The sequence below is a fragment of the Pocillopora verrucosa genome, chromosome 12, assembly GCF_036669915.1.
Source record: "Pocillopora verrucosa isolate sample1 chromosome 12, ASM3666991v2, whole genome shotgun sequence".
Lineage (NCBI taxonomy): Eukaryota > Metazoa > Cnidaria > Anthozoa > Scleractinia > Pocilloporidae > Pocillopora > Pocillopora verrucosa.
This window is the reverse complement of record NC_089323.1, coordinates 8,344,041-8,368,513: the sequence shown is the minus strand read 5'-3', so window position 1 is coordinate 8,368,513 and position 24,473 is coordinate 8,344,041. Positions and strand designations below refer to the sequence as shown.

Genomic DNA, 24,473 nt, shown 5'->3' with positions numbered 1-24,473 from the left:
TTTAATAAAGTCGGCTTTTATTGTCAGTAAAGGGCTATTGTGTTTACAGTCAAAAAAATAATATATGGTTGTTTGTAGATATGAAATTTCTGTTCTTGTGTTAAAGTCGACATCTCACTCGCTCGCTGTGCTCGCTCCCGAGCTATCGAGTGAAACACTGGAAGAGAAATTCCATATCTACGCGCACCCATGTATGATTCTCTGTTTCTTGCGCACTTTGAGGATTCTCTTTTATTCGCTTGTTTCGTAAATATCTCGCACGCTTCTTTAACGTAACAATTGAAAGCGGAAACAATCGATTGTAACGTGAGTCATGATCTCGCGCATTTTAAGGATTCTTTTTCATACTGGGTATTGTAACGTAACAACTCGCACACTTTGAGGCTTTTCTTTCCCCATTGTTACTTTAATAGCTCATGCACCTTTAAGATTCTTTTTCATTCCCGGATCGATTGTCACGGTAGTATCTCGCGCGCCCTTAAGATTCGATTCTAGTGCATTTGATTATAGCGTTATTCCTTCGCTCAATTTTAGGATTCGCTTCCATTGGATTGTAGCGTTAGTATCTCGAGCACATTTACGTTTCTCTTTCATAGGATTATTAAGATAATGTCTCGCGCACCTTAATGAGTTTCTTCTATTCGGTTGTTACGTTTGCCTTTCGCACAATTTAAATTTTTTTTCTGGTTGTATTGTTTCATTAGAATCTCGTGCACCCTAATGAATTTCCTCCATTCAGTTGTGATGTTTGCCTTTCGCACAATTTTAAATGTTTTTTCTCGTTGTATTGTTTCGTTAGAATCTCGAGCACTTTTAGGATTCCCTTCGTTCGATTGTTACTTCAGTATATCGCCCACTTTTATGATTCTATTTCATAACGTTACTTACCTATGTCAGGTGTTGGTAAGCACAAACAGAGGAAGATTGTGAAGGATTTACACGGGACATGGAATGATGAAGGGGAACCTCTCGGCTTTTCCAGCTCAGTCTCCTCAGTCAGTTTTCACCCACCCATTCGCTTCATAAGATGGTGTGTAGTGTCTCCTTTCAGTTAAAAAAAAATCCCTCCTCTGAGATGGGCTATTTTTTCTGAAAAATTATTAGTACAATTTTGTGTAGAGTGCATTTGCAATAAAAAAAGACACTGTACATATGAAGTTAAACAAGTCACGTAACTTGCTAAATTTGCTTATAATCTAGGTCTTGCCGCATATTAAGATTTTAAGAATAAAAATTGAGGCGGTGCAGCGTGTTCAGGACAATAGAGAATCTTATTAACACGGTGACACAACTTAGTTACTCGGGGAGCAGTGCTTTTTCGAGAGAGAATGATTATTCACTCATCCACGAACCTCTTTGGATCGTATCCAACCTTCATTTCCGAGAATGATTAGACGACCTTCGACTTGCCTGTCATCAACTGAGTTGATAACGTGAATTGGCCACCGTAAAGAGTTTAAGGCTGACGTTTCGAGCGTTGGCCCTTCGTCTTTCGTTCTGACGAATACTAAATTACCCTGTTATACTCTCCCACCGACGCATCACCACAATTTCTACAGAAACTTACCCCCTTTATTCATTTAATTTTAGTAATAGCTGGAAACCGATCCCCACATTTGATGAACGTGTCATAAATATCATGGAAATCTGACCGAAGTTTTGCCAACAGGGCTTAATTCATTCTTTTCAAAGACAACTACTCGTTGAGTCCGCTGTCATAGAGAGAGTGGTAGTGGTTTTTGGCTTTGCTTTTACCGCATGATTACTATGTTCTGCTTCAGCTGAAAATCAGTCGGAGTTGAATCCTAGTATATTTAATAAAATTCTCGTGATCATTACATGATCGCTCTCGAAAAAACGGGAACGTACCATGTTTTTCAATCAAACAAATATCAAGTTTACAGGGCAAGGCCTCAAGTAAACATCGGAAAGTTTTTATACCTTATGGTTATGAAGTCACGCGAAAATTTTCCTTAGCTCTCGGGCAGCCATGCTGTTTTTCTGCTTCTTTCGCTAGAACTCAACTCATATGACTTTTTCAGTCACAGTTAGTAATTTTCTTATTTTTTGAGGGATCTATAACTTGTTTTTCTGTGGTTACTCTTATCACGCAGTGCAGGAATCATTAGGGCAAGTTACTACACATCCTGGGTTTGAGAAGCAATGAGCGATGTTTCCCTGGCCAGCGGTAATTTCTGGATTTCCAAAATGGCGGCATTATCTGAATATGAAAACGCTATGTTCCTTGAGCTTATGGATGATGACGGGCTGTTTGTCACAGCCAAGTAAGTACACCAGCGAGGAGAGTTTCAATTATTTTACTCTATCGCACCTCATGCTTATTGGTTATTTGTGGTTTGTAGGGGTTTGAGTTTTGAGCGAGTTATCGCGAGTTTTTTGAAGATTCATTGTGTTACGAGCGATCCTTCCTCCATATCTTTAGTCCTTGTGATCAACACGACAGATCAGGAAGAGGTAGGTCCTATTCCTTTTTCTTGAGTTTAGGTGGGAATAAATTGAATGAAACTGACTAGAATCTCCACATTAATCATTACGATGCATGAAGAAAAGCCCCGTCCAATCGTGCAATGTTGTCAGCCGGGTCGGAATTTTCCTATGTGGCTGCAATTTATCCGAACAAAAAAAGACAACATTTTTTATCGTTAACTCCCCTCCTCCCCTCCAATGATGACACCCTCTTGTGCAGGGCTGGAAAGAATTTTATTTTTAGAGAAGCCGATGAAACTAGTTAAAAAAATAAATAAATAACCAAACAACAAATAAGAAACAACAACAACAGATTAAAAAAATTAAGAGAGATCTTTTCCTTTAACTTAGCAGCGGTCAATAGTGCTGCTTGTGAAAACTGCAAATACTTTGCTTTTGTAAACAAGTTTAGATTTTTCTAGGCAAACACATGTACATAACTTAAAGAAAATGAAGTCTAAATCAGAACTAGTGTCAAGCTGATGTGGGGTTAAACTTAAGAGGAACACAAAGAAATCATAAGATGGTCAATGGTACAGGTGCCTTGAAAATTGGAAGCCTCGCGCAATTTTTGTCCAATCTTGTCAACCTTTGCTATGAGTTTTGAAATGATTATTTTTACACTGCATGTAGTGCCTTTCATTATGGTTCTCAAATTCAGTATTTGCATTCATAGCTGAGGTTTATGGATGAAAGGCACAGTGATAGCTGAAGTAACAGTCACAAATAGCATTACACCAGATGGCCAAGACTAATTGAAAAAAAAAATTACTAATTACTAATAATTTGCAGCAGCAGATATTGGGTTATCATGTCAAGTTTAAAGTCTGCCTAGTTTCCAAGCCCCTCATCCATGTGGTGCTATCAAACTTTTGTAAACTCAGAGAGAAGCACTTCTTTTGCAGATTATTTAAAAGAAATCTAGAATTCGGTTTTTACATTATATGAATTATCAAACCTCGTGTCACTGTTGTCTGCCTCAATGTTCAGCTTTGACTCGTAATTCAGACCTTTGCATTGATAATTAGTGATATCATGCTCAACCTCATCCAATAATTGCTTATTGTTTGCAGGACTATATTCTTGATGAACTTAAGTCTTCAGATGTTCCACTGCCAAAAGTTATCACCACTGAATTCACCTCTTCAGAGAGGTATGTTTTATATCATGAAATGACCCCTTGTTGCTTTTTCAATAATATCTGCTTTTATGATGATATTGATATTAAACTGAAAACATACATTTTGTCAGGAGGGTACTGCTAAGGTTAAATTAAGGTTCTAATTAAAGTGGTTAACCCTTTAAGTGATTAACATGTAATTTCTCCCTGGTAATAAGAATATGGAAACTTATCAGGTAGAGGTTATCTTGATCTAACATCAAATTCTGAACACTAATTTGAAAGGAATTGCATAGCAGTTAGACAGGAGAATCAACAGTCTGATCATGAGAGTGAATGATTAAGAGACTGAGTACTTGCTGTCAATATATTAAGTAATGTGACTCAATTTTTTATCTTAAAAACTTTGCAAGTTAAGAGCTTTTAGCCTACTACTGAGGCAATTGTCATTATTATATCAACTCCTTAGAGAGGAGAGAGGTTACTTCTAATTTGTTATTTGAAGACTAAGTTTAAGCTAACAGGGAGACTTGAAATTAAAATGTTAAGATATATCATTCTGTACTTAAAAAATGGTAACTTGCCAAAAATCCACTCAACTTTTTTAGCGCCTGAATGAAATTGGCAAAAAACCCTGTAACCTCTGCAAGTAATTGGCCTCTATTTGTCATTGTTGTATTTCCCTTGAATCAAAGTAACATTCATGAGAGCACCAGAAATAATTACCAATATAAGAAGCTCTTGATTGTCAAACAATTTATACTTGTCATTACCTAAGGAAATGTTTAGAAAATAGTGTGGACAATATTTAATACATGTTGTGATGTAAAAAATTAAACTGTCATTTTAGTCATTCAAAAGAGCCTTTCGATGTCCATTTGCTTGTTGTGTAAAAGTTAAATGTTTGTTTTTGTAGAGAGTCTGTGTATCTTTCTGGAGGTGTCCTTTTTGTCACTTCAAGAATCTTGGTTGTAGACATGCTGACAAAGAAGCTGCCCATTCATCTGGTGACAGGAATTGTTGTGTTACGTGCTCACAAGTATGTAATAGTTTCAGTCTCCTACAGTTGACAATTTGTTTAATAACACCAGGTAAAGAGTGCTCTTGAGTGATTAGTGGTACTATATAGTTCTGGAGCTTATCCTGCTTTTATTGCATAAAGCCACAGGTTAACATCAGGCTGCTTACTAGCATTAATTTTTGTCTGACTTCCCATGCAGTTCTCTGGTACCCATTTGCATTCTTGTGTGGATATGTGGTGTTCGGATGGCACGAGAAACGGAGATATATTCTTTGATTTCAACACAGAACTTTTAATAACTTCTAACATGTGTCGTCGCCATTACCGGAAGTGATCATACATCGAATCATGAACGGAAGCGAGGCTGAATTAATGTAAACGTAAATCGAATACAGCACATCTCCCCCTTTAAGATAATAAAAGAGAAACTACTTAGACATACTTGTTTCTTATCTAGCGTGAAATTCAAAATCAAAACAACGTCAATCAAATGTCCTCAAGTAATCGTCATTTTGTTAAGAAACACATCCTGGGTAGCTATTGTCGTTTGTCTCTGCACTAAGTCTCACACACACTAGAATACGCGTTCATAGTTATGACTTTCTGTCTGAGAAACCAGAGAAAATCTGGCCAGAAAGTATAACTTCACTTATGGCACATAATCCTTCAATCTAGATGAGGGCTTAGATTGACGGCCAGATCTGGTGTACACTTTTGATGTGCCAGTTCCTTCTGCAGTGTTAGCAGTTTGGGGTGAAGGAAGTTTAGGTGATGGAGGTACTGGCACCGGTGTGGGTTTGGCTGGAGATGTAGCTGCAGCTGGGGGTGGGGGTGGTATCTTGTTGATCTGTACTCTATTCCTTCTATATGACCCAGTGTCCGTATGGATCACATAAGAACGAGGTGTGCACTTCTCCACTACTATTCCAGACTGTCCTCTGTCTTGTACCATCACTTCATCTCCCTTCTCTAAGGGAACAAGAGGCCTCGCTGAATGCCTTCTGTCAAAGTGCAGCTTCTGTTTGGTTTTGTGATTGTCTTCAAACTGACGTAGGGCATGATTCTGCACAAGGTTTGGGGACAGCTGAGACGGGGCCACCGGCACTTTGGTTTTTAGCCTCCTTGACATCATTAGCTCAGCTGGAGAATAACCATTAGCCAATGGTGTCCCTCTATACTGTAGCAAAGCAAGATAAGGATCTTGAGAGCCAGCTAGGAGACGTTTAGCTGTTTGCACTGCTCTCTCTGCTTCACCGTTGCCTGAAGCATGACCTGGGCTGCTAGTGACATGTCGAAACCCGTAATCTAAAGTGAACATCTTAAATTCCCTTGATGTATAGTAGCTGGCATTGTCAGATTTTACTTGATCTGGAATTCCGAATCTGGAAAATGCACGTTTCATCCTGTCTATGACCTCTGCTGAGGCGGTTGAACTCAGACTAGCTACCTCTATCCATCTGGAGTAGTAATCAATCATTACTAAATACAGTCTTTTATTGAGTTCATAGACATCAGTGGCTATGTATTGCCATGGTCGTTGTGGGAGCATGGTAGGAACTAGAGGTTCTGGAGGATTTTTCCTGTTAGACTGACACTTGCGACAGTTTTCAATTAACTCCTCTATATTCTTCATCATGCTTGGCCACCACACTGTGTTTCTGGCCAATGCCTTGCACTTGACAATCCCTTGGTGACCGTCGTGGATCTTATCCAGGACTTCCAATTTCATAGACGATGGTATAACGACTCCAGGTCCCATCATCAACAGCCCTTTAACCACTGTCAGCTCTGCTCTATGAGCAAAATAAGGGCTGACTAAACCCTTGACATTATGTTTTTCAGGCCAACCTTCAGCTACATAGTTCATAATTTGCCTGCATGCTTCATCCTCCTGTTGATGGATCATAATATCATCTAATTTGCTATCACTGATAGGCATTCCAGCTATGACTTGATGAGCATATAAGTTCACTTCCTCATGAAATGAATCACCTGATTTGGCTGGTGTTGGAGAACGGGATAGCGTGTCGGCAGTGTACAACAGTTTTCCTGGCACATGAACAGGTGTGAACGAGTATCTCATGAGCCTCATTCTCATTCGTTGAATACGTACGGGTAGTTGATCCAACTCCTTCGTGGATAGCAGTGGTACAAGAGGCTTATGATCAGTCTCTAGTATAATATCCTTTCCCAGAATGTAATCTGTGAATCGTTCACATGCGAAGGTACTAGCTAAGGCCTCCTTTTCAATCTGGGCGTACCTTTTCTCTACATCCAGAAGGCTTTTGGACGCATACGCCACTGGCGCCCACCTGTCACCGTGCTTTTGCAACAGCACTCCGCCAAGTCCGTATGAAGACGCATCTGCTGACACCTTGGTCTCTAGTGAAGGATCATATATTTGCAACACTGGGCTGCTCGTCAAGCATTGTTTAATCTCTTTAAAAGCCTGTTCCTGTGCTGGACCCCAGCACCATGCACTGTGAGAGCTCAAGAGTTCACGTAGAGGTTGTGTCATAGTAGCAAGGTTGGGTACAAACTTCATGAGCTGGTTCACTGTACCCATCAGACCTCTTACCTCACTCACATTCTCTGGAGCACGCATTTTCAATATAGCCTCAACCTTCTCTGGAGAGCTTTCCACACCATTAACTCTGATCCGATGACCTAGAAAGTCAATCTGGCTTTTGCTGAATTGGCACTTATCCTTATTCAAGGTAACACCTGCTGCTTTCAGCCGTGTTAATGTCTGTACGAGTCTCTCGTCATGTTCCTCCTGGTTCTTTCCGAACACGACAATGTCATCCATGAGACATACCACACCTTGTTGACCACCTAGTATTCGGTAGATCTCACTCTGAAACTTCTCAGGGCCAGATTTGATACCGAAGGGAATTCGCTTATATCGAAATCGACCAAATGGTGAGATGAACGTGGTCAGTTTCCTTGAATCTTCATCCAAGCAGATTTGGTGGAAGCCCGCATTGGCATCCAGTTTAGAGAAAACCTTAGCACCTCCCATCAGAGCAATTGTATAATCCACTGTGGGGAGCATGATTCTTTCTCTCTTCACTACTTCGTTAAGCTTCGTGAGATCCACACAGATCCTCACTTTGCCATTTCCTTTAGGCACCACGACCATAGGAGAACACCATTCCGATGGTTCTATGCACCGTTCTATAACATCTAGCTCGATAAGCTTGTCAAGTTCAGCTTTGGCTAGAGGAAGTAATGGAATAGATATCCTCCTGGGAGTCATCACACTGTATGGCTCTGCGTTTTGCTCGATCTTAATCTTATATTCTCCTTCTAGCTTTCCTAAGCCTTTGAACATTGATCCGAACTCCGCTGACTGGATAGGATCTGACGTAACTTTTCCAATGAACTTAACGACACCTAGATCTGCACAAGCGTCTCTACCTAGCAATAGAGAGCCTTTGGGGAACACATATATATCCTCTGTGATTGTCTGATCACCTTTCTTTAGTTCTGCAGTAAAGAATCCAAGAGTTGAAAGGTTGCTTTGATCTGGGCCACTAAGAGGCCTGTCAGGCTTCTGCAAAATGAAGTGTGAAAACTGTGTATCATACACAGCTTTGGAAATGACTGTCATATCTGCTCCAGTATCAACAGCAAATTTCAGGCTCTGACCTGACACCTGGACTTCCGTAAACCATGCACTCCTACGTTTCCTGTTGTTGATACTCTCAATAGAGTAACTTTCATCACTGATGCTTCCTAAGAAGTAGTACTCATCTGAGTCAGACTGCACTTCTGCTACCTCTTGTACAGACCCTTTTCCTTTACTACTCCTGCAGACCTTGCCCCAATGTCCTGGGCGTTTGCACTTGTTACATTTACTGTCTTTTGCAGGGCATCTTTCTCTGGGGTGCACCTCCTTTCCACACCACCGGCATGACCGGCTATTCGACGCCTGGGAGCAATTTGATGCACTTCTTTGCTGCCTGTTACTACGTGGTCCCTTGTCACGAGGGCCTCCTTTCCGCCTATGTTGAACTGCCTGCACTTTAGAAGTCTCTCCTTTTATATCCTGAGCCCACCTTCCAGAACATTCTTCTGCTCTACACTCATTTATCGCTTTTTCTAAAGTCAGTTCACCATCTCTCAACAGCCGTGCTCTGACCTTATCACTATTTATACCCAATACGATCTTATCTCTGACAAAATCATCCTTTAGTTCACCATAGGCACACGTAGACACGAGAGTGTTAATTTGTGATAAGAAATTATCGAAACTCTCACCTTCTGATTGCGTATACCTGTGAAACTTGTAACGTTCATAAGTAACATTTGTTTTCGGCGTGCAGAACCTCTGGAATTTCTCCAGAATTAATTCCGGATCCAGTTTGTCCTCTGCTGGTACATGTTCCTCCCCTTCGGGGTCACCTACCGCTGGAGCCCATGTGAAGCCATTGTAGATTTTCAGCGCCTCCTCACCTGCGAGATTTAGCAGTATAGCACTTCTCCTTTCCTTACTGGCAGTAGATAATCCAATGGCGTTCACATATAATTCGTACTGCTGCTTGAACAACTTGAAATTCTCACTTGCATTTCCCGATAGACAAAGAGCTTTCGGTGGTGGAAGATTCGTAGCCATATTTCCGCGTAATTCCTGATCACTGATCGCTAAATATCCGTTCTGGACACAGTTTATATCTTCTTGTTCACTTCTGACACCATGTGGTGTTCGGATGGCACGAGAAACGGAGATATATTCTTTGATTTCAACACAGAACTTTTAATAACTTCTAACATGTGTCGTCGCCATTACCGGAAGTGATCATACATCGAATCATGAACGGAAGCGAGGCTGAATTAATGTAAACGTAAATCGAATACAGCACAGATACTAGGCACTGTTAGATTAAGCAAAAAGGGCAAAGTATGTACATGTTCTTGAGCCTAGTAGCCCATCTGGCTGTAGCTTATTCTGGTTTCATAGCATGAAGTGATCAGGAGTAATTTACTTCTCCTCCCTGGATAAAGTTCATTGCAAGGTCCCCCCCCTCCTCCCCTCCAGTTGAGCTTTGCTGACAGTTAGCCACTACCCATTTATACTCCTGGATGGAGTGAGGCATTATGAGAGTAAAGTATTTTGCTTAATAAGAACACAACACATTGACCTAGCCAGTTCTTGTACCTGGACTTCTTGACCTGGAGTCCAGTACATTGAATATTAGTCCAGTGTCTCTGTGAGATTAAAGTGTACTTGAAATAAAAACACCATGACTGACCTGGCCAGGTCTCAAAGACAGACTTCTCTACTCCAGTCACGTACACTAGCCCTTAGGCCACCAAATCTCCCAGCCTAACACAAGAGACCTAATGAAAAAAGGGGGTAGGTTTCTAAATAAACTGTGGTGCTGCATCAGTAACAGAGTAGAACAGAGTAATTAAATATCATCAACTGAGTTGATAACGTAAATTGGCTATTGTAAAGAGTTTCAAAATTTAAGTTAGCTCTTGAAACTCTTTACAGGGACTCAATGAAAACCCTGACTTGGACTGCAAACATGATAACATTAGGCAAAGCACTTGACAAAAAAATTGAAGATATTAGTGCTTAATTCAGTGTTGTTGTGAAGTCATTGCATGACATCCCAATTGTTTGATTTGCAGTTTGCACTTTAAATTTAAACTGAAATCAATCAAATATGTTTTTATTTGCTTAGAATAATAGAATCTTGTCAGGAGGCTTTCATTCTTCGATTATACAGAGAAAACAATAAGGTGAAGTACTGTTTATGTTCATTGATTTAATAAAGATACTGAATTTTATCACCTGAAGGTGTTAATAGAATTATCGAGTTTTTTTAAAAAAAAGATAGTGTCCCTCTTGAATCTCATGATAATAATTGGTTCAACCAATTAGTAAATTGTGTTTTGATTATTGTTAATTTATTACATACACAGCATCGGTACATGTATGTACAGTATACCCTTTTTATTTCATACTTTAGAAGAAAAAAATGTTGCTTTATGTATGAGGAATGGGGAATCTAGATCTATATCACACTCTTGTAGAGGGGTCTGATAATCTATGACTCATTATTGCCACAAAGAACAAAAAAAAATGACAACATCTCTTAATGACCCACAAACACTCTGAGGCTCATTTGGTGTCTACTGTCAAGCAACTATCAATTCCCCTTCTGGATGAGGAGTTGCCCCACTCCCATCTGATTGTCATTTTGAGACAACCAAATCAAATTTCTAATAACACTTCATGTAGGTACAACAATACTTCATGTTGGTACTACAGTACATGTAATTATACTTTATATAGCCACTACAAGAGTTTATGTGGGTACTACTAACAGTTTTTCATTATTATAGGTACTGCAATAAGAAAAGAAAGAGATGGGTTGTGAATTAGATGGTTTAATTAATGTAAAATGTACCTAGTGGGTTATTAATGTGTAATGCACAAGGACATTGGACACCGTATACAGATGAAGTTTGTTGTACACCTCATTCTACCCTTCTTAAGCCCTTTTTTTCTATTGATTGACTTTGTTGCTTGATTCTTTACAGACTGGTTTCATCAAAGCCTTATCAGACAATCCTCAGGCTTTTACTTCGGGTTTTTTTCAAGTGGAAAAAGTGATGAAGAATTTATTTGTAAGAAGACTATATCTTTGGCCTAGGTATGGGAAACAGAAATAAAATTGACTTGCATATTTAAAGAAAATTTGTATTTGAATAAGAACTACATGTAGTGTGATAATTATGGAACCAGCACTTAAGGAAGAGTTGTTTGGTCCAAATTTGTACATGCAGTGTATAATTGTGAACTGATTTGTATTTCTTAATTAATTTTGGAAGATCAAAAATTAACAATTTCATGGCATCATAATTTGACATGTGTAAATACAGCAGAACTGCTGTTCTGTGTAGAATTAGGGATTAGAGATTCTTGTGGGTTTATTTTATTCAGAAACAATAATTAGCAATAAAATTGAGTACTTAAGTCCTTATGATATTGACTGAGTATTAATCTAATCTTTCTTTTGATATGTTTGTTCTTTTTTAAATCTAGGTTTCATGCAACAGTTTCAGCATTTCTGGAAAAACACAAGGTATGTTTGGGAGTTTTGGCAGCCATAATCTGCTTGAATCTTTTAAGCTTAAAAATGTCTCCTTGAAAACTAACTATCTGTGACTGGACATATATAAATGCTTAGTCATTGAGTATTGGGACTTCAAATAAGTGAAGGTGAGGATATGACATTAAATCCAAAAATATATCACCAAACATAGTTTGGTCCACCTCTAATTTGCACATTTTAGACTTGAATCATGAAGGATTCCATCAGAGGTGGCTTTTGGAATTGCTATGGTCCAAGCTTTAACAGGTTTAACACATTTGATTATGGGTTTGCAAGATTTAAGTCTTTGTTTTAGTGTGGACCCTGGTCAATTTGTTGTGTCCTTGGGCACTACTTTTCTGAAAGAATGTGGGAAGTAAGTGGTTTGGGAAAGTTGATGAAATGTATGGAGTAACCTATAGTAGGATAGACTTGCATCCCTTATTATTTTTTTAACAAGTCATCATGGTTTGTCTCTACACTGACAATTACACACTGTCAAAGAATCAAATAATGCTCAGTGTGTTTCATTCTGTTAGTCATGATTTGTGCAAATTTTTTCTTTTAAGCCAGAGGTTATTGAGCTTCATCTCCATCTAACACCTTCCATGCTGGCAATTCAAACAGCAGCTCTTGATCTGATCAATACATGCCTTAAGGAACTGAAGAGAGCAAATCCAACAGTGAGTCTCCTGTTGCATCAATGAAAATTTTGTCTTTTTGACAAAGAAAGAGATTGTCTACATCATTTACAATCTAACATTTAGTCGATAGATTGTTGATGATGTCTTGAATTTTTCGGATGTGGATAATTGAAGAGTGAAGTTATTATAGATTGTATTTATTAGATGGTTCCCTCCTGTTTATAACTATGAATTAATTACAATTTCAATACCAAATTTCATTTTGTCATGCTAGAAAATTTAGGTTGGATGTGCCTAAACTGGATTTTAAAGAACTTCGTCATGACATTGGAAGCCTTTTTGCACCAAATAAAATTGTGTTAAGAGGGAAGGAAACTGGGAAAAAATGGTTTGCTAGGATTTTAGACGAGCTTCAAAGTAGTTGGAAGAAATTAAAAATTGTAGAAAAGTTAAGAGAATAGATTTTATGTTTATAGGTAAAAGTTTTGAAAATGGACCAGTTGTGGAGAAACTTCATGATAATGCATTTTATGAGACAGTATTACCATGATTTTCTCTCTTAATCATGTAGCTTGATGCAGATGATCTGACTGTAGAGAACAGTATCAGCAAATCCTTTGACAAAATCCTGAGATTTCAACTTAATCCTGTTTGGCATCAACTGGTGAGACTCTATATTAAGATTTCCTTTACTCAGTCAGTTTCAACTGTTCAGTTCTAGGGGGAAAAAAAGAGCAGAAAAAAGAAAATTATGACTGATTTACTCAATGTGAGTTGCTAAAATGCAAAGACTTTAGGTTATTAGGAAAGAATTAGTAGGTAACTGGCATTTATGGGGCTTGTGGTTCTTTTCTTTTTTTTTGTGAGATTGCTTTCAATTTCCTTAACAGTGATAATTTTATGTATTTGTGTGTTGTAGGGAAACAAGACAAGACAGTTGGTTGCTGATCTTAAAGTTCTCCGGCTTATCCTACTGTAATTGCATACATATTCAAGTACTTAAGAAAGTTAAACTGTAGATGTAAATAGTGATAGCCAGGCTTACTGATTTCTAAGTATGGGCCACTTCTCTCTGAAAGTTACTGGAAATTTGTATTTGGGATGGCTTTATTTTTAACCAATGCATCCAGAAAATAATAATTTGAAATAATTCAGTCTAACTTTAATCTTTATGATGATCATAATTATTTCTCTCATCACAGCTATCTTACACAATATGACTGTGTGACATTTTACAACTTTCTGGAATCACTCAGGTATACTTAAAATGTACTTATAATTATTCCAGCATTCACATTTTCCTTCATTTATGTATAAAATGTGTTAAGTAAACATATTTTGGATGTACTGTAAACGTTATATAGCATGGTGGATAGGCCAGCATACATGTTCATGTATTGCACTCACAGCCCACAGGGTGACATTGGATGTGTCTGTTCAGTATCACAGATGATGTGAAAATGTGACAGGAAGAAAAAAGTGGTTCAGCCAAGTGTGTCACTTACGTCCTTTTTACATTTTGATGTTTTACTGTACAAAACCTATGACAAAAAAGAATCTATTTTTTATGTGATAAAAAGGCAGAATGTTGTTAATGGTAACATTATCAATGTGTCTGTCCTCCAATCAATCATAAGTAAGAATAAATTTAAATCTATCCATAGATGAGTGTAAAATTCAACTTGCCATATAATATTACATGTAGTTTGTCCAGTGCTTGGTTTTAACTCATATACCATACTCACAAAATACCCTACTAGTTTGCCTCCTTGCCTGTGTGGTTTAAACCGTTCCCATGGTATGACAAACCATCTGTTAGGAAAAGATACATTTTGACTGAGTTGTTTTTGTAATGTGTTAACATACAAAATGTACAATGCACCATCAGGGCTAGTCAACGTGATGTAAAGAATCATTCACTTTGGATGTTCATGGATGCTGCAGATTCCTTGTTTGTGGTAAGCTGTTTTTTTGTTAGGTTATATTTAGTCGTAGTTTTGTATTAGAATCAATGTAGAAGCGATCCTCGCAGTTATGAACACAACTGAACTAGTAGTTGAAACAAGGCTTGAAAAAAATTCAGGCCCGTACGGGGTTTGAACCCATGACCTCTGCAATACGGGTCGCCTTATTTCAAGTACTGGTTCAGTAGTGTTCATAACTGCGAGGATCACTCCTATATTCATTTCTTCCACTGCAGTGCACATATATGATTTTCAAACATTTACAATCATTATTCACCTCTTGGAAGGTTTATTTAGATCTAACATAAAAACCAGCTCCCAGTTGGCTTGTTAGCTCAGTTGATAGAGCGCTGCAAAGGTCGTGGGTTCAAATCCCGGCCCTATTCAACTACTAGTTCAGTAGTGTTCGTAACTGCGAGGATCTGTAATCTTTAATCAAGATACTCCTGAATCAGTAATAACTATACTGGGAGGACAGGAGGATCGCTTCAATCTATATTCATTTCTTCAACTGCAGTGCACATATATGATTTTCATATATTTACAGTCATTATTCACCACTTGGAAGGTTTATTTGGATCCAGTATAATGACCAGCTCCCAGTTGGTAGAGCGCTGCACTGGTATCGCAGAGGTTATGGCTTCAAATCCCGTACGGACCTGAATCTTTTTCAGGCCTTATTTCAACTACAAGTTCAGTAGTGCTCATAACTGCGAGGATCGATTCTATATTCATTTCTTCAACTGCAGTGCACTTATTATGATTTTCATATATTTATAATCAATACTTTAATTTAAATTCTTTTTCAAAGCATGCAAAGGCAAGGGTTATTGAATTTACTGAAAGTAAGAACAAGAAAATGAAAGGAGAAACATCACAACAGAAGGAAGAAAATTCTAAGTAAGTGAATATTCTCCTAAGTATTCCCATTCTGTTGCCAATACTGCCCTTTGCACAATGTAGGCTTCTAATGTGAATACAGTTGACGTGGAATTAAGGAAGAAGATGGTCTTTTGGGGGCTTGGTGACCAGTGTATATCTTCTGATCTGATTTCTTTCCCCCCCTCCCTCCTTTCCCCCATCAAGCTGAGGGGCTGGGTCTCCAAAGCACTCGTCTTACTCAAAAGGTTATACAGTGTATTTTCTCGACTTGCTGGTAGTCGATGTAGTATCTTATCTTGAGTAGGACTCCTTCATGGGAATTGATCACCGTGATATGCATGAATGTATGCTGACTATGATTATCTTTGTTGCGAAACGTATTTAAGTGATGTGAATACTGATTATGAGTTGTGATCTTATGAACAATGTGATAACCCTTTAATCCCTAACATCAGTATGCATATTCTCCATACTACTCCCTTCACATTTCCTCGGGTTCTGACATGGAGAATTTTTTCAAAAATCAAGAGTTTCTTTTGTTGGTGATCATCTCCCTTATTCTCATGACCTTAATGTTTAATTCAGGGGGGATATTGTAAGGAGAAATTAGATGTTAGTCACTCTTAGGGGTTAAAGGGTTAAGAGACTTCACACTGGATGCACCCAAAGTTTCTCTCTTTTTCCCTTTTCTTCCAATTGCGCCTAGTTCACTATCTCTCTCTTCTGTAGAGGCTACAGCAGCGATAAGGATCAGAAAGGTTTGTAGTAGATAAATTTTGTTATTTTTGCAACTTTTCTCAGCCGAAAAAAAGACAAATTATGTATAGAAAGTATTGTGACAGAAGACTCTAAGCGGCTGTATTCTTAGCAGGCTGTTAACTTTTGCAGTAGACAAAGCAAAACAGGACTAATCAAACAAAGACAAAAAAGGAGGAAATTGAAGTGGTTAGCAACAGTGAAAGTGCGGCCTTCTGTCTTCTTGTCCAACGAGTTACCATCGGGGAAGATTGATTGCAGTTTTATTCGCCCTTCTGTAGCTGTAAATATCCTTGAATACCCTTTTTTTTAAGAAGATTTTTCCAGCATCTAAGAACGCGTTGAACCGGTAAGGTGCGCAATCTTGAGTGGAGGAGGTCATCTAGCTGGTGCATGTGTAACCAATCAGATCACAGGATTAGCAGACATTGCTTGCTCACTGAGCACCTTGTGATAAGATTTAGCAGTTGATGTTATGTAGAAGAACAACTTGTGACATTTTTTCTTTCTTTGGTTTGCTTTCCATTAACAGAGGAATTAGTTCTGGAGGAGAGTCCGAAGTGGAGGCTTGTGTCAGAAGTGTTAGCAGAGATTGAGCGGGACGATGCTGATAACGACAAATGTACCTGTTACACTTAGTCTGTATTTTGTTTGATTGTCTGTGATTTTTACATCAATCAATGATTTTAAATTGCTTCTACGACTGAAAAGATCTTATCGTCGTTCGCTTTCTATTCCAATTTTTTTTTGGGCAAAGAGTGCCGTGCAAAATACTTTCCCCCAATGTTTAAAACTGGTCAGTGTTTTAAACTTTGAAGTTTGTCAAATGCTCTGAGAATTACTTATATCTCCAATTGCCTTTGGAAGAAGTATTTAATTAGCGAAGCACTGCAATTTTCGGCATTGATATTTCTGTAAATATTTTTTCGTTTTTGAATCGTAAAGCTGCCAACATTAACCTGAAGTTGATTTTCCACGCTCGAGATCTATGTTTGATATCTCTCTGCACCCTTCAAATTTGATGTTGGGAAAAAACGAGAGGAATCTTTGAGAACCAAGAAAATTTGTGTAGAATTGTCATTGATAGTCTTTACAGAAGATTAGTCCTTGATTCTGGTGTCATTTCAAAGCTTCTGTTCTGCTGCTTGTCTTTGCCAGAAATTCGTGGTTCTGTGAATTTCTTGAGTGTCACTAGTGCATAATCGTGTTTAGAAGTACAATAATTGAGACCAGACGCACATCAAGATGCTGAAAGATTATACGATATACGGATTTTCCTTCGGTTTCTTTTGTGAGTTTTTGCGTGATTAGTTTTGTTTTGCCTTATTTTACAGTTGGACCTGGTCATGTTCTGATTGCTGCTTATGACGAAAGGACGTGCTCACAGCTCAGAGATGTAAGTGCTTATTCAGCGACTTTTTTCTCTCGGCTAACAGCTTACAACGTATGATATGCACCAACTTTTTAATGAAGTAAACTGATTATTTCATCGATTATTGGTATGGGCTAGGACGACTTTTGGTACTTACCGGTTATTTTCAAGAGTTGAAATGCAAAACCCTTCGAATGATGTCGCTTTTATGTTCCACCTCACTGACTGCTTAATGCGAAATCTTTAATGGTGAACTAGGCGATTGGAATGTCATACATTTTTTCGCATGGATTTTCAATTGAATTTAATGAAGTTGTAATCTTAATCTAGCGAGGGAGAGGTGGTTGGGGGTGGGGGAGGGGGGTGGTTGTTATAGTGCAGCCATGATTTCAGTTCAAATTTTGCACCAAACAAAACAGCATCCCTTGCTATAATTATCCAGCTTTCGATGAAGTTTGAAATTAATTTCATTTGCATTTTACCATTCAGATTGAATCTTTCAGTAACCAGGTGATAGAAAAAGAGAGGGAAGATAGTTTTCCAAAAGTTAATGCACAGGATGCTTGATAAGTTGTTGAATTGAAATATTTTTGCGGACATCTTATTGTTATGGTGTTCTCGTCGTTTTGTAATTTAGTACCTCTGTGATGGAAGCGAAGCTGTTCTCACTCGCCTTTACAACAAGTTAATAAAACCTGCAGCAACAGTGGCTGAGACGTCAGAGACAGGTACATGTATGTTTTCACCTTCAAACCACTGCTTTGTATTCCACCTTAACTGTGTTTATTCAGTTTAATAAAACAGTCTTGGCCTTTTTCACGATATGATTTTTAGGGGTGTGGTAAGGAGGCCCAATAGGAGGTAGTAGATTGTCAAAATTAGGTTCCTCGGGTTTTTCGAGAGATGAGAAAAAGAAAATGCGAGTTTATTTCAGTGCTCTCACGATAAGATTTTCTTTCATTAATGTCTCAAAGCTAGAATAACTTGGTGTCAGGGTGAAAATATGAAGAAACGAGCTACGTCAAGGTTTGCATGTCTTGAAATAATTGGCCTCCTTATCAAACTTGGAATCGAGTTTATCGCCCCCCTATCTTCCCCCATATTGACTGCAGACTGATAACGTTGATATGGACCGCGAATGCTCGAAACTTAATATATTCCTAAGGGGTATTAAGTGATGTAATATTGTGAGTTTTTTTTTTCGTTTTGTAGCTTCCGTAAGTGGAGATACTCTGCAAAGTGACGCTAGTGCAAACATTTCCAACAAAAAGGTAGGGGCGCCAATTGCAAAACAACCCCTACATACTTCTGGCTTGTTTGGCGAGAACAGATCTGTTGACCGGAGTGGTTGTGCAACCGATAGCAATCGTGGTAAAGCTGAAACGACTTCTCGGCGTTCCACCATTTGATGCCGTGTTCATTGTTTCTTTCTCTCTGATTTCCTATACCTCAATTACTCAAAAATGCGGCACCTACTGACGGTAATTTTTCTTGATGTGAAATAATTATGTTTAATTATAATAATGATCAAATGTTTGTTTGTTGCTGCTTCGTTTCGAATTCATTTCAAATGGAAAACAATTTATCAAATAGCAGTTTGAAAATTCTGGAGAGAAGCAAATTACATGGTGGCAAGAACTTTGAGAATAACGAGGTTATTAAGAGGTGATATTAAGAAAAAGATGCGCCGTCCAAAACAGATTCGCCTGCCTTCTCTACAGAGGTGTCGTAATCATGTCCCTCTGAGAGGCGCTATGCGCTAATGGCAAAAATTATTTTGTTTACCTCGGGGTATGCAGGATGATGGAAAGATCGGGACAGACGGGTTTTAATTGCACCTAGACACGGAAGTATGAGTTTTCAGGGCATCCGTGCCTCAAGATAACAACAATCCAGTGCCCTGATTATTTAATGATTGATGATTCACCATCAACAGCAATAACTGGTGAATGCGCGCGGCCCAGTTGTTCTAAGGCCGATTTCTGCTAACCCAGGTTTAAATGTTAATCCGGGTTTCTTTATTTCTCTATTCAATAGTTTTTTACTGATAATTTTCTCTATTCCTTTTAGAATATCAAATAATCAAATTGTAGACGAAAAGAATTAAACTGAATTTTCTCTTAAAGCTTTCAGATTTGAAATTAAATTTCACACCGTGGGTTTTCTTAACCCAGCTTTGGTTAATTCTTGGAGGCTAAGTTCTTCCTTTGTAGTTAATTCCCCTTTATTCAGCGATATTTCTTAAACAGTTCACTGGTACTCAGCAGTACTTCCGGGTTTAGAAAGGCAATGTACAAGTTAAGTTTCTCACCCCGAGAACCCAGTCCAGTGCGCTAACCATTAGGCTCTTTGCTTCTCAACAGCAACTTTTTTTTGTAATCGGTACTGACTAAATATTTGATTGCAACACGTATGGTCTAATGGTCCAGGTGAGAGTAGTCCCAAGAAGGACTGTTTTTGGCGGTAGTGACTGATGTTTTGACTACCCTAGCAAGAGTAATCATCAGAGTTTTATCCGGCTTTCCTTTTAAGGTCGATCAAATGTTACTCCCGGGTCAAACCATTACCTGAAGTAAGTAAATAAGTTGAATGTCGGTAAGTTTTGATCAAAATAATGTCGTCGTCCAATTTTATAGGATTTACCGTCATCCCGTCAACGCCGTGTTCAACCTGGAACAAAAGGGAAATCAAAAAGGAAAGTGGCTGCCCCAAGGAAGAAAGCGCCTTTAGATCAGTCAGATGAAGGGTATGAAATTGCCTGGTATCTTAGTGAAAGTTTCTCTTAATTGCTCTTCCAGTGGCCGATAATATCCAACAAGTAATTTCTTAACGTCGTGGAGATTAGATGTCTCTGTTAAAGGATGCTATGTTACTCTGTCGGTTCTTTTGTTAGCATTTCTCTCTCTTGACGTGTCCGCTGAGTTTTTCCTCTTCAACTGTTTTGGTCGTTATTTGGTGTAGTTGTTTTCACGTTTGCCAGGTTATCGACTCGTTAGCAAGGTCAATTTGTTTGCTCGTTTTGTGGTGCGAGTAGTTTTTTTATTCGTCTGCTTTCCCATCGGCTTCGTTAATCTAACTGAAGAAATGTTTTTCGGATCATTTACTGATCAACTAATTTTTTATTTTTCCCATTGAGAAACAGTGCATCGAAGACCCAGTTATTCAAAGGTATCTTTAATTTTTTTATTTTAATTTATTTAGTTTTTAGCAATATCGCCCTATATAACACATTTAGGTCACGAGAATAAACGAAATGTTCAACGACTAACGAAGCTCTTGATTGTTAAACAAATTCTCCTTTTCAGCACCATAGGAAATGTAGAGAGAACAGTATGGAGAATATGCCCGCTGATGTTAGGGTGTAAACTAAAGGGTTAAACTGCTAATTCATAAACGTGTTACTATCTAGATATTCACTCTTATTATTTACATATTTGTACCCAAGTTTTGAAGATGTAAGAATTGTAATAAATACGATATTGAAATTACTATCAAAACGCGGTGAAGTGAGAAGTAAAGGGAGCTTTAAATTATTATTTTTTTCTCTCAAAGGGTCAAGATCAAATGTTCTTTTGAGGGTAAGTCATAAACTGTATCCACATCATGCATGTGATACATGGATATATTATTGAAAAATACAAACATACAATTATCGTTTACCTTAATGAGATATTAAAAATTGATGTCAATGGGGAAACATAATCTTATAAAAATAGATGTGAAACGTTTTTTACGAGGATGAATCAGATAGGCCTAAGTGCCGCTGGTTCATACAAACAACACACTAAGGGTAGGTTTCCTGAATCTGTCGTGACTCTTCACTGTCTGCTTGTGATGTTAGTTTCTGTTCCATAAGGCCATTATGATTACCTTTTTCGTTGGTTTGGTTTCGGGTTTTTTATTTTGTGTTTGTTTGTCTGTAGTTTTGTTTCATTTTTTGTTTATTTGTTGTTTTTGTTTTAATTTGTAGTTTTGTCTGACATTCAATCGAAAAGCATTCAGCTTAATAATTTTTATTTAATGTTGTGTCTGCGTTTGTCATTAAAGAAGTTCGTTTGCGCAACAGAGACCCTTCGGGTCATAAAACAGAGATTTGTAATGAGGTATTTATATCATTTTTACTTCAGCCAGGTGAAGTAAACAAAGCGGCAGAACAGGACTCCCCTCCAATAAAACTGCTGTCATCACGAATGACCATCATTCATCCTCTAACAGGTTGCAGGTAATAACTGTTATCACGCTTTGAATACCTGTATCTCCCTACAGCTGTGCAAACATTTCATCAGCAATACATGTAGTACGCTCATTAAAAAAAACTGCGGCGGCAATGGCTGACAAAAAAAACGTGCCTTATTTGCATACTTATAACATCTTACTGTAATTATCATAATGAGTGGTAGCCATACTCGTATGCGCAATAATGGACCGAATTAAAGCGATACAATGTAAATCTGTCGGTTTTACCGAATTGATAACCAACTCGGGTTGTCGAGAGAACGTAAGAAAAAGGGCAACTGGCGAATGATTTACAGGCATTCCTAAGAGGATTATTATGCCAGTAACACGACTGAAAGGGTCGTATATTGCTTTTACTAAATAGCTTTGGTTATATCGATGTAGTGATAAATAGGTTCTTGACCTTTTTATAACATAACTTAGACACAACGCGCGCTCTGGTTGGTCAAAAATCTTTTGTATAATTGCCCGTAAACCCATAGAAAACTGAAGCATCTTCCCGTTATGTCAAATGGCGCCACACGGGGCCAATTCCCAGATTTTAATTTGTTAAAGGCCTTTGGTTTGGAGGAATTGAAGATGAAACTTTGAACGTTAAAAACAAGGACAAAGATTTTATTTTTCTAACATTATCAAATTTTTTACTTGAAATGAAGTTTAACCAGCTACGCTGTTAATGTGGAAGAACTTCAGAAGTTCTCGACTAGAATTCCCCAAAGTGCTCGCCTAGAAGGGAAAGTTGGCATGTTTTTGCTTCAAGAAGAATGTAGCGATAAACTAACTGTATTCTCATTTGGATATTTACCGGAAATGCTATTTGCATGAAGTCAAAACCACTTCGAAAGTGAATGTGTACTCAAGATTTTATGGCAATTCCATTTGCCTTCCAGTTCATTCAGTTTCCGGTGCTTTAATTGGTTTCTCGCACCTTGATGTGTTTCATGAGAATCAGCGACTTATCATTCTCTCTAACAAACTTCACTCATTTATGTCATACAAGCAATATACCACACTTGCTACTGGTTTAACGGCTAATAAACCGCTTGGGATGTTGAGAGAACACTCGAAAATTTGGCAAACTTTTATCGTGTTCTCTCAAATAATAGATACACAGATAAACGAGTCAACAGAAAAACAAAACTAGATGAACTGATTAGAATTAATTAATTAATTAAGTAAGAATTAGATAAATGAATAAACAAATTAGTAGATGAATAAATCATGATCAGTCTTCGGTGTCTTGTATTAATAAACGAAACTAATATGAGACTTGATTTGAAGGATGGAGAACTGTTTTTTTTAGTGATCGTTACAGTTTGCTGAGGACTCTTTGGGAAGTAGAGCCTCGATATGTTGTGCTTTATGATGCGCAAATGCAGTTTATACGCCAACTTGAGGTATTTTTACCTTTTTTCTCGTTTTCAGTTGCCTGTTTTTCTTTTACAATGTACTATCAGTATGTTGTCTTGGCCGATCATTTCCTTTGCTCTTTGTTTTTGTTTTATTTCCAAAAAAACTTCTCGTTGCATCTACGAAATTAGACGTGTGTTTGTTTGGTTTGCTTGTTCTTTTCTTTTTTGCCTTCATTTCTGGACCGTTTAAAGACGTGTTTGTGACTGCACGTATTTTGATTCAATTTTTGGGGATTCGTACGTTCATTCGTACGTTTATTCGTACGTTCATTCGTACGTTCATTCGTACGTTCATTCGTACGTTCATTCGTACGTTCATTCGTACGTTCATTCGTACGTTCATTCGTACGTTCATTCGTACGTTCATTCGTACGTTCATTCGTACGTTCATTCGTACGTTCATTCGTACGTTTATTCGTACGTTCATTCGTACGTTCATTCGTACGTTCATTCGTGTATTCGTGAGCCTTTCAGTTTTGTGGATTCGTGATTTCTTTCGTCCATTGGTAAGATTGTTCTTTGATTCGTTATCTTGTTCTTAGATTCTTTATCTCGCCTCACTTCGTTTGTTGGTATGATGCTTCATCCGTTCGATGATCTTCTATTCCGCGAGAATTTGCTGGTTCTTTCGTTAACATGTTATCTATTTTATTTAAGTTAATTCTTAGATTTTCCTTCGAGTATTTTTAAGCTTGTTGGTTGATTCCTTCGCTCGTTTATCAGTTGGTTGATGTAGTACTACGTTTGTTTTTGTACAAGTCATTAATTCCAGATCGTTATGAGAAATTCATCAGTATCTCTTCCACAGGTTTATAAGGCATCCAGACCTGGAATTCCTCTTCGTGTTTATTTCTTAATCTACGCTGGTTCAGTCGAGGAACAGGTAGTGATTCAAAAGCTTTTTTTTTCAGTTTACGTTAAATTAACTTTGCAGGTGAGACATGTTTTTTAAACCATTATTTTAGAAATACTTGACAACTCTTCGGAAAGAAAAAGAAGCGTTTGAAGTGCTGATAAAAAATAAAGGGGTAGGTTCATTTCTCTGTTATTTCTTATACATGAATTACATTGATCCACGCTCAGATATGTAATCAGCTATGAACACGTCCAAAGCTGTCTCTTAGGTTTGACCACAGAATATAGCAACAGTTATAATGGACATGACTCAAGAACTTGAGGCCTCAACATTTTGTTAAGTGGGATGACTCGGTTGAATTTTCCTGAGTATTTCCTGGTATCGATTAAGTGCGTGTTCTCTTAACGCTAAGTTTGTAGTTTGGGATCAGTCATAGAAGTGATTAGATTATTTCTTAAAAACTCAAGCCTTAAAAGACAGAAAAAAAAACCAACTTCTAGTTGGATAATTCAGTGTGGCCATTTTGTTGTTGTGCTTTCCGTTCATATTTTGCTCTGATCTACAGTGTAATACAGTGGCATATTGTGTGTGTTCCGATGCCCTTGTATGATAAC

General features: G+C 38.0%; 1 protein-coding gene across 4 annotated transcripts in view; it reads left to right on the top strand.

The window, feature by feature from the left end:
• Window positions 1-2,208: 2,208 nt before the first annotated feature.
• Window positions 2,209-24,473, top strand: part of LOC131769938 (DNA repair endonuclease XPF) — a 29,033-nt gene continuing 6,768 nt past the window's right edge. For 2 of the 4 annotated variants that reach the window (XM_066159088.1, XM_066159091.1), the window contains exons 1-25: window positions 2,209-2,285; window positions 2,364-2,475; window positions 3,561-3,640; window positions 4,524-4,646; window positions 10,322-10,379; window positions 11,184-11,296; window positions 11,689-11,728; window positions 12,307-12,420; window positions 12,953-13,045; window positions 13,301-13,356; window positions 13,584-13,637; window positions 14,270-14,339; window positions 15,157-15,245; window positions 15,957-15,985; window positions 16,516-16,605; window positions 17,318-17,379; window positions 17,993-18,083; window positions 18,568-18,626; window positions 19,992-20,101; window positions 20,492-20,523; window positions 20,908-20,933; window positions 21,483-21,577; window positions 22,895-22,988; window positions 23,812-23,886; window positions 23,969-24,031. In XM_066159088.1, the coding sequence (XP_066015185.1) occupies window positions 2,209-2,285; window positions 2,364-2,475; window positions 3,561-3,640; window positions 4,524-4,646; window positions 10,322-10,379; window positions 11,184-11,296; window positions 11,689-11,728; window positions 12,307-12,420; window positions 12,953-13,045; window positions 13,301-13,356; window positions 13,584-13,637; window positions 14,270-14,339; window positions 15,157-15,245; window positions 15,957-15,985; window positions 16,516-16,605; window positions 17,318-17,379; window positions 17,993-18,083; window positions 18,568-18,626; window positions 19,992-20,101; window positions 20,492-20,523; window positions 20,908-20,933; window positions 21,483-21,577; window positions 22,895-22,988; window positions 23,812-23,886; window positions 23,969-24,031 (1,905 nt within the window). The remainder of the gene's footprint in view (window positions 2,286-2,363; window positions 2,476-3,560; window positions 3,641-4,523; window positions 4,647-10,321; window positions 10,380-11,183; window positions 11,297-11,688; window positions 11,729-12,306; window positions 12,421-12,952; window positions 13,046-13,300; window positions 13,357-13,583; window positions 13,638-14,269; window positions 14,340-15,156; window positions 15,246-15,956; window positions 15,986-16,515; window positions 16,606-17,317; window positions 17,380-17,992; window positions 18,084-18,567; window positions 18,627-19,991; window positions 20,102-20,491; window positions 20,524-20,907; window positions 20,934-21,482; window positions 21,578-22,894; window positions 22,989-23,811; window positions 23,887-23,968; window positions 24,032-24,473) is intronic. The other 2 variants (XM_066159089.1, XM_066159090.1) reach the window with 2 other exon arrangements.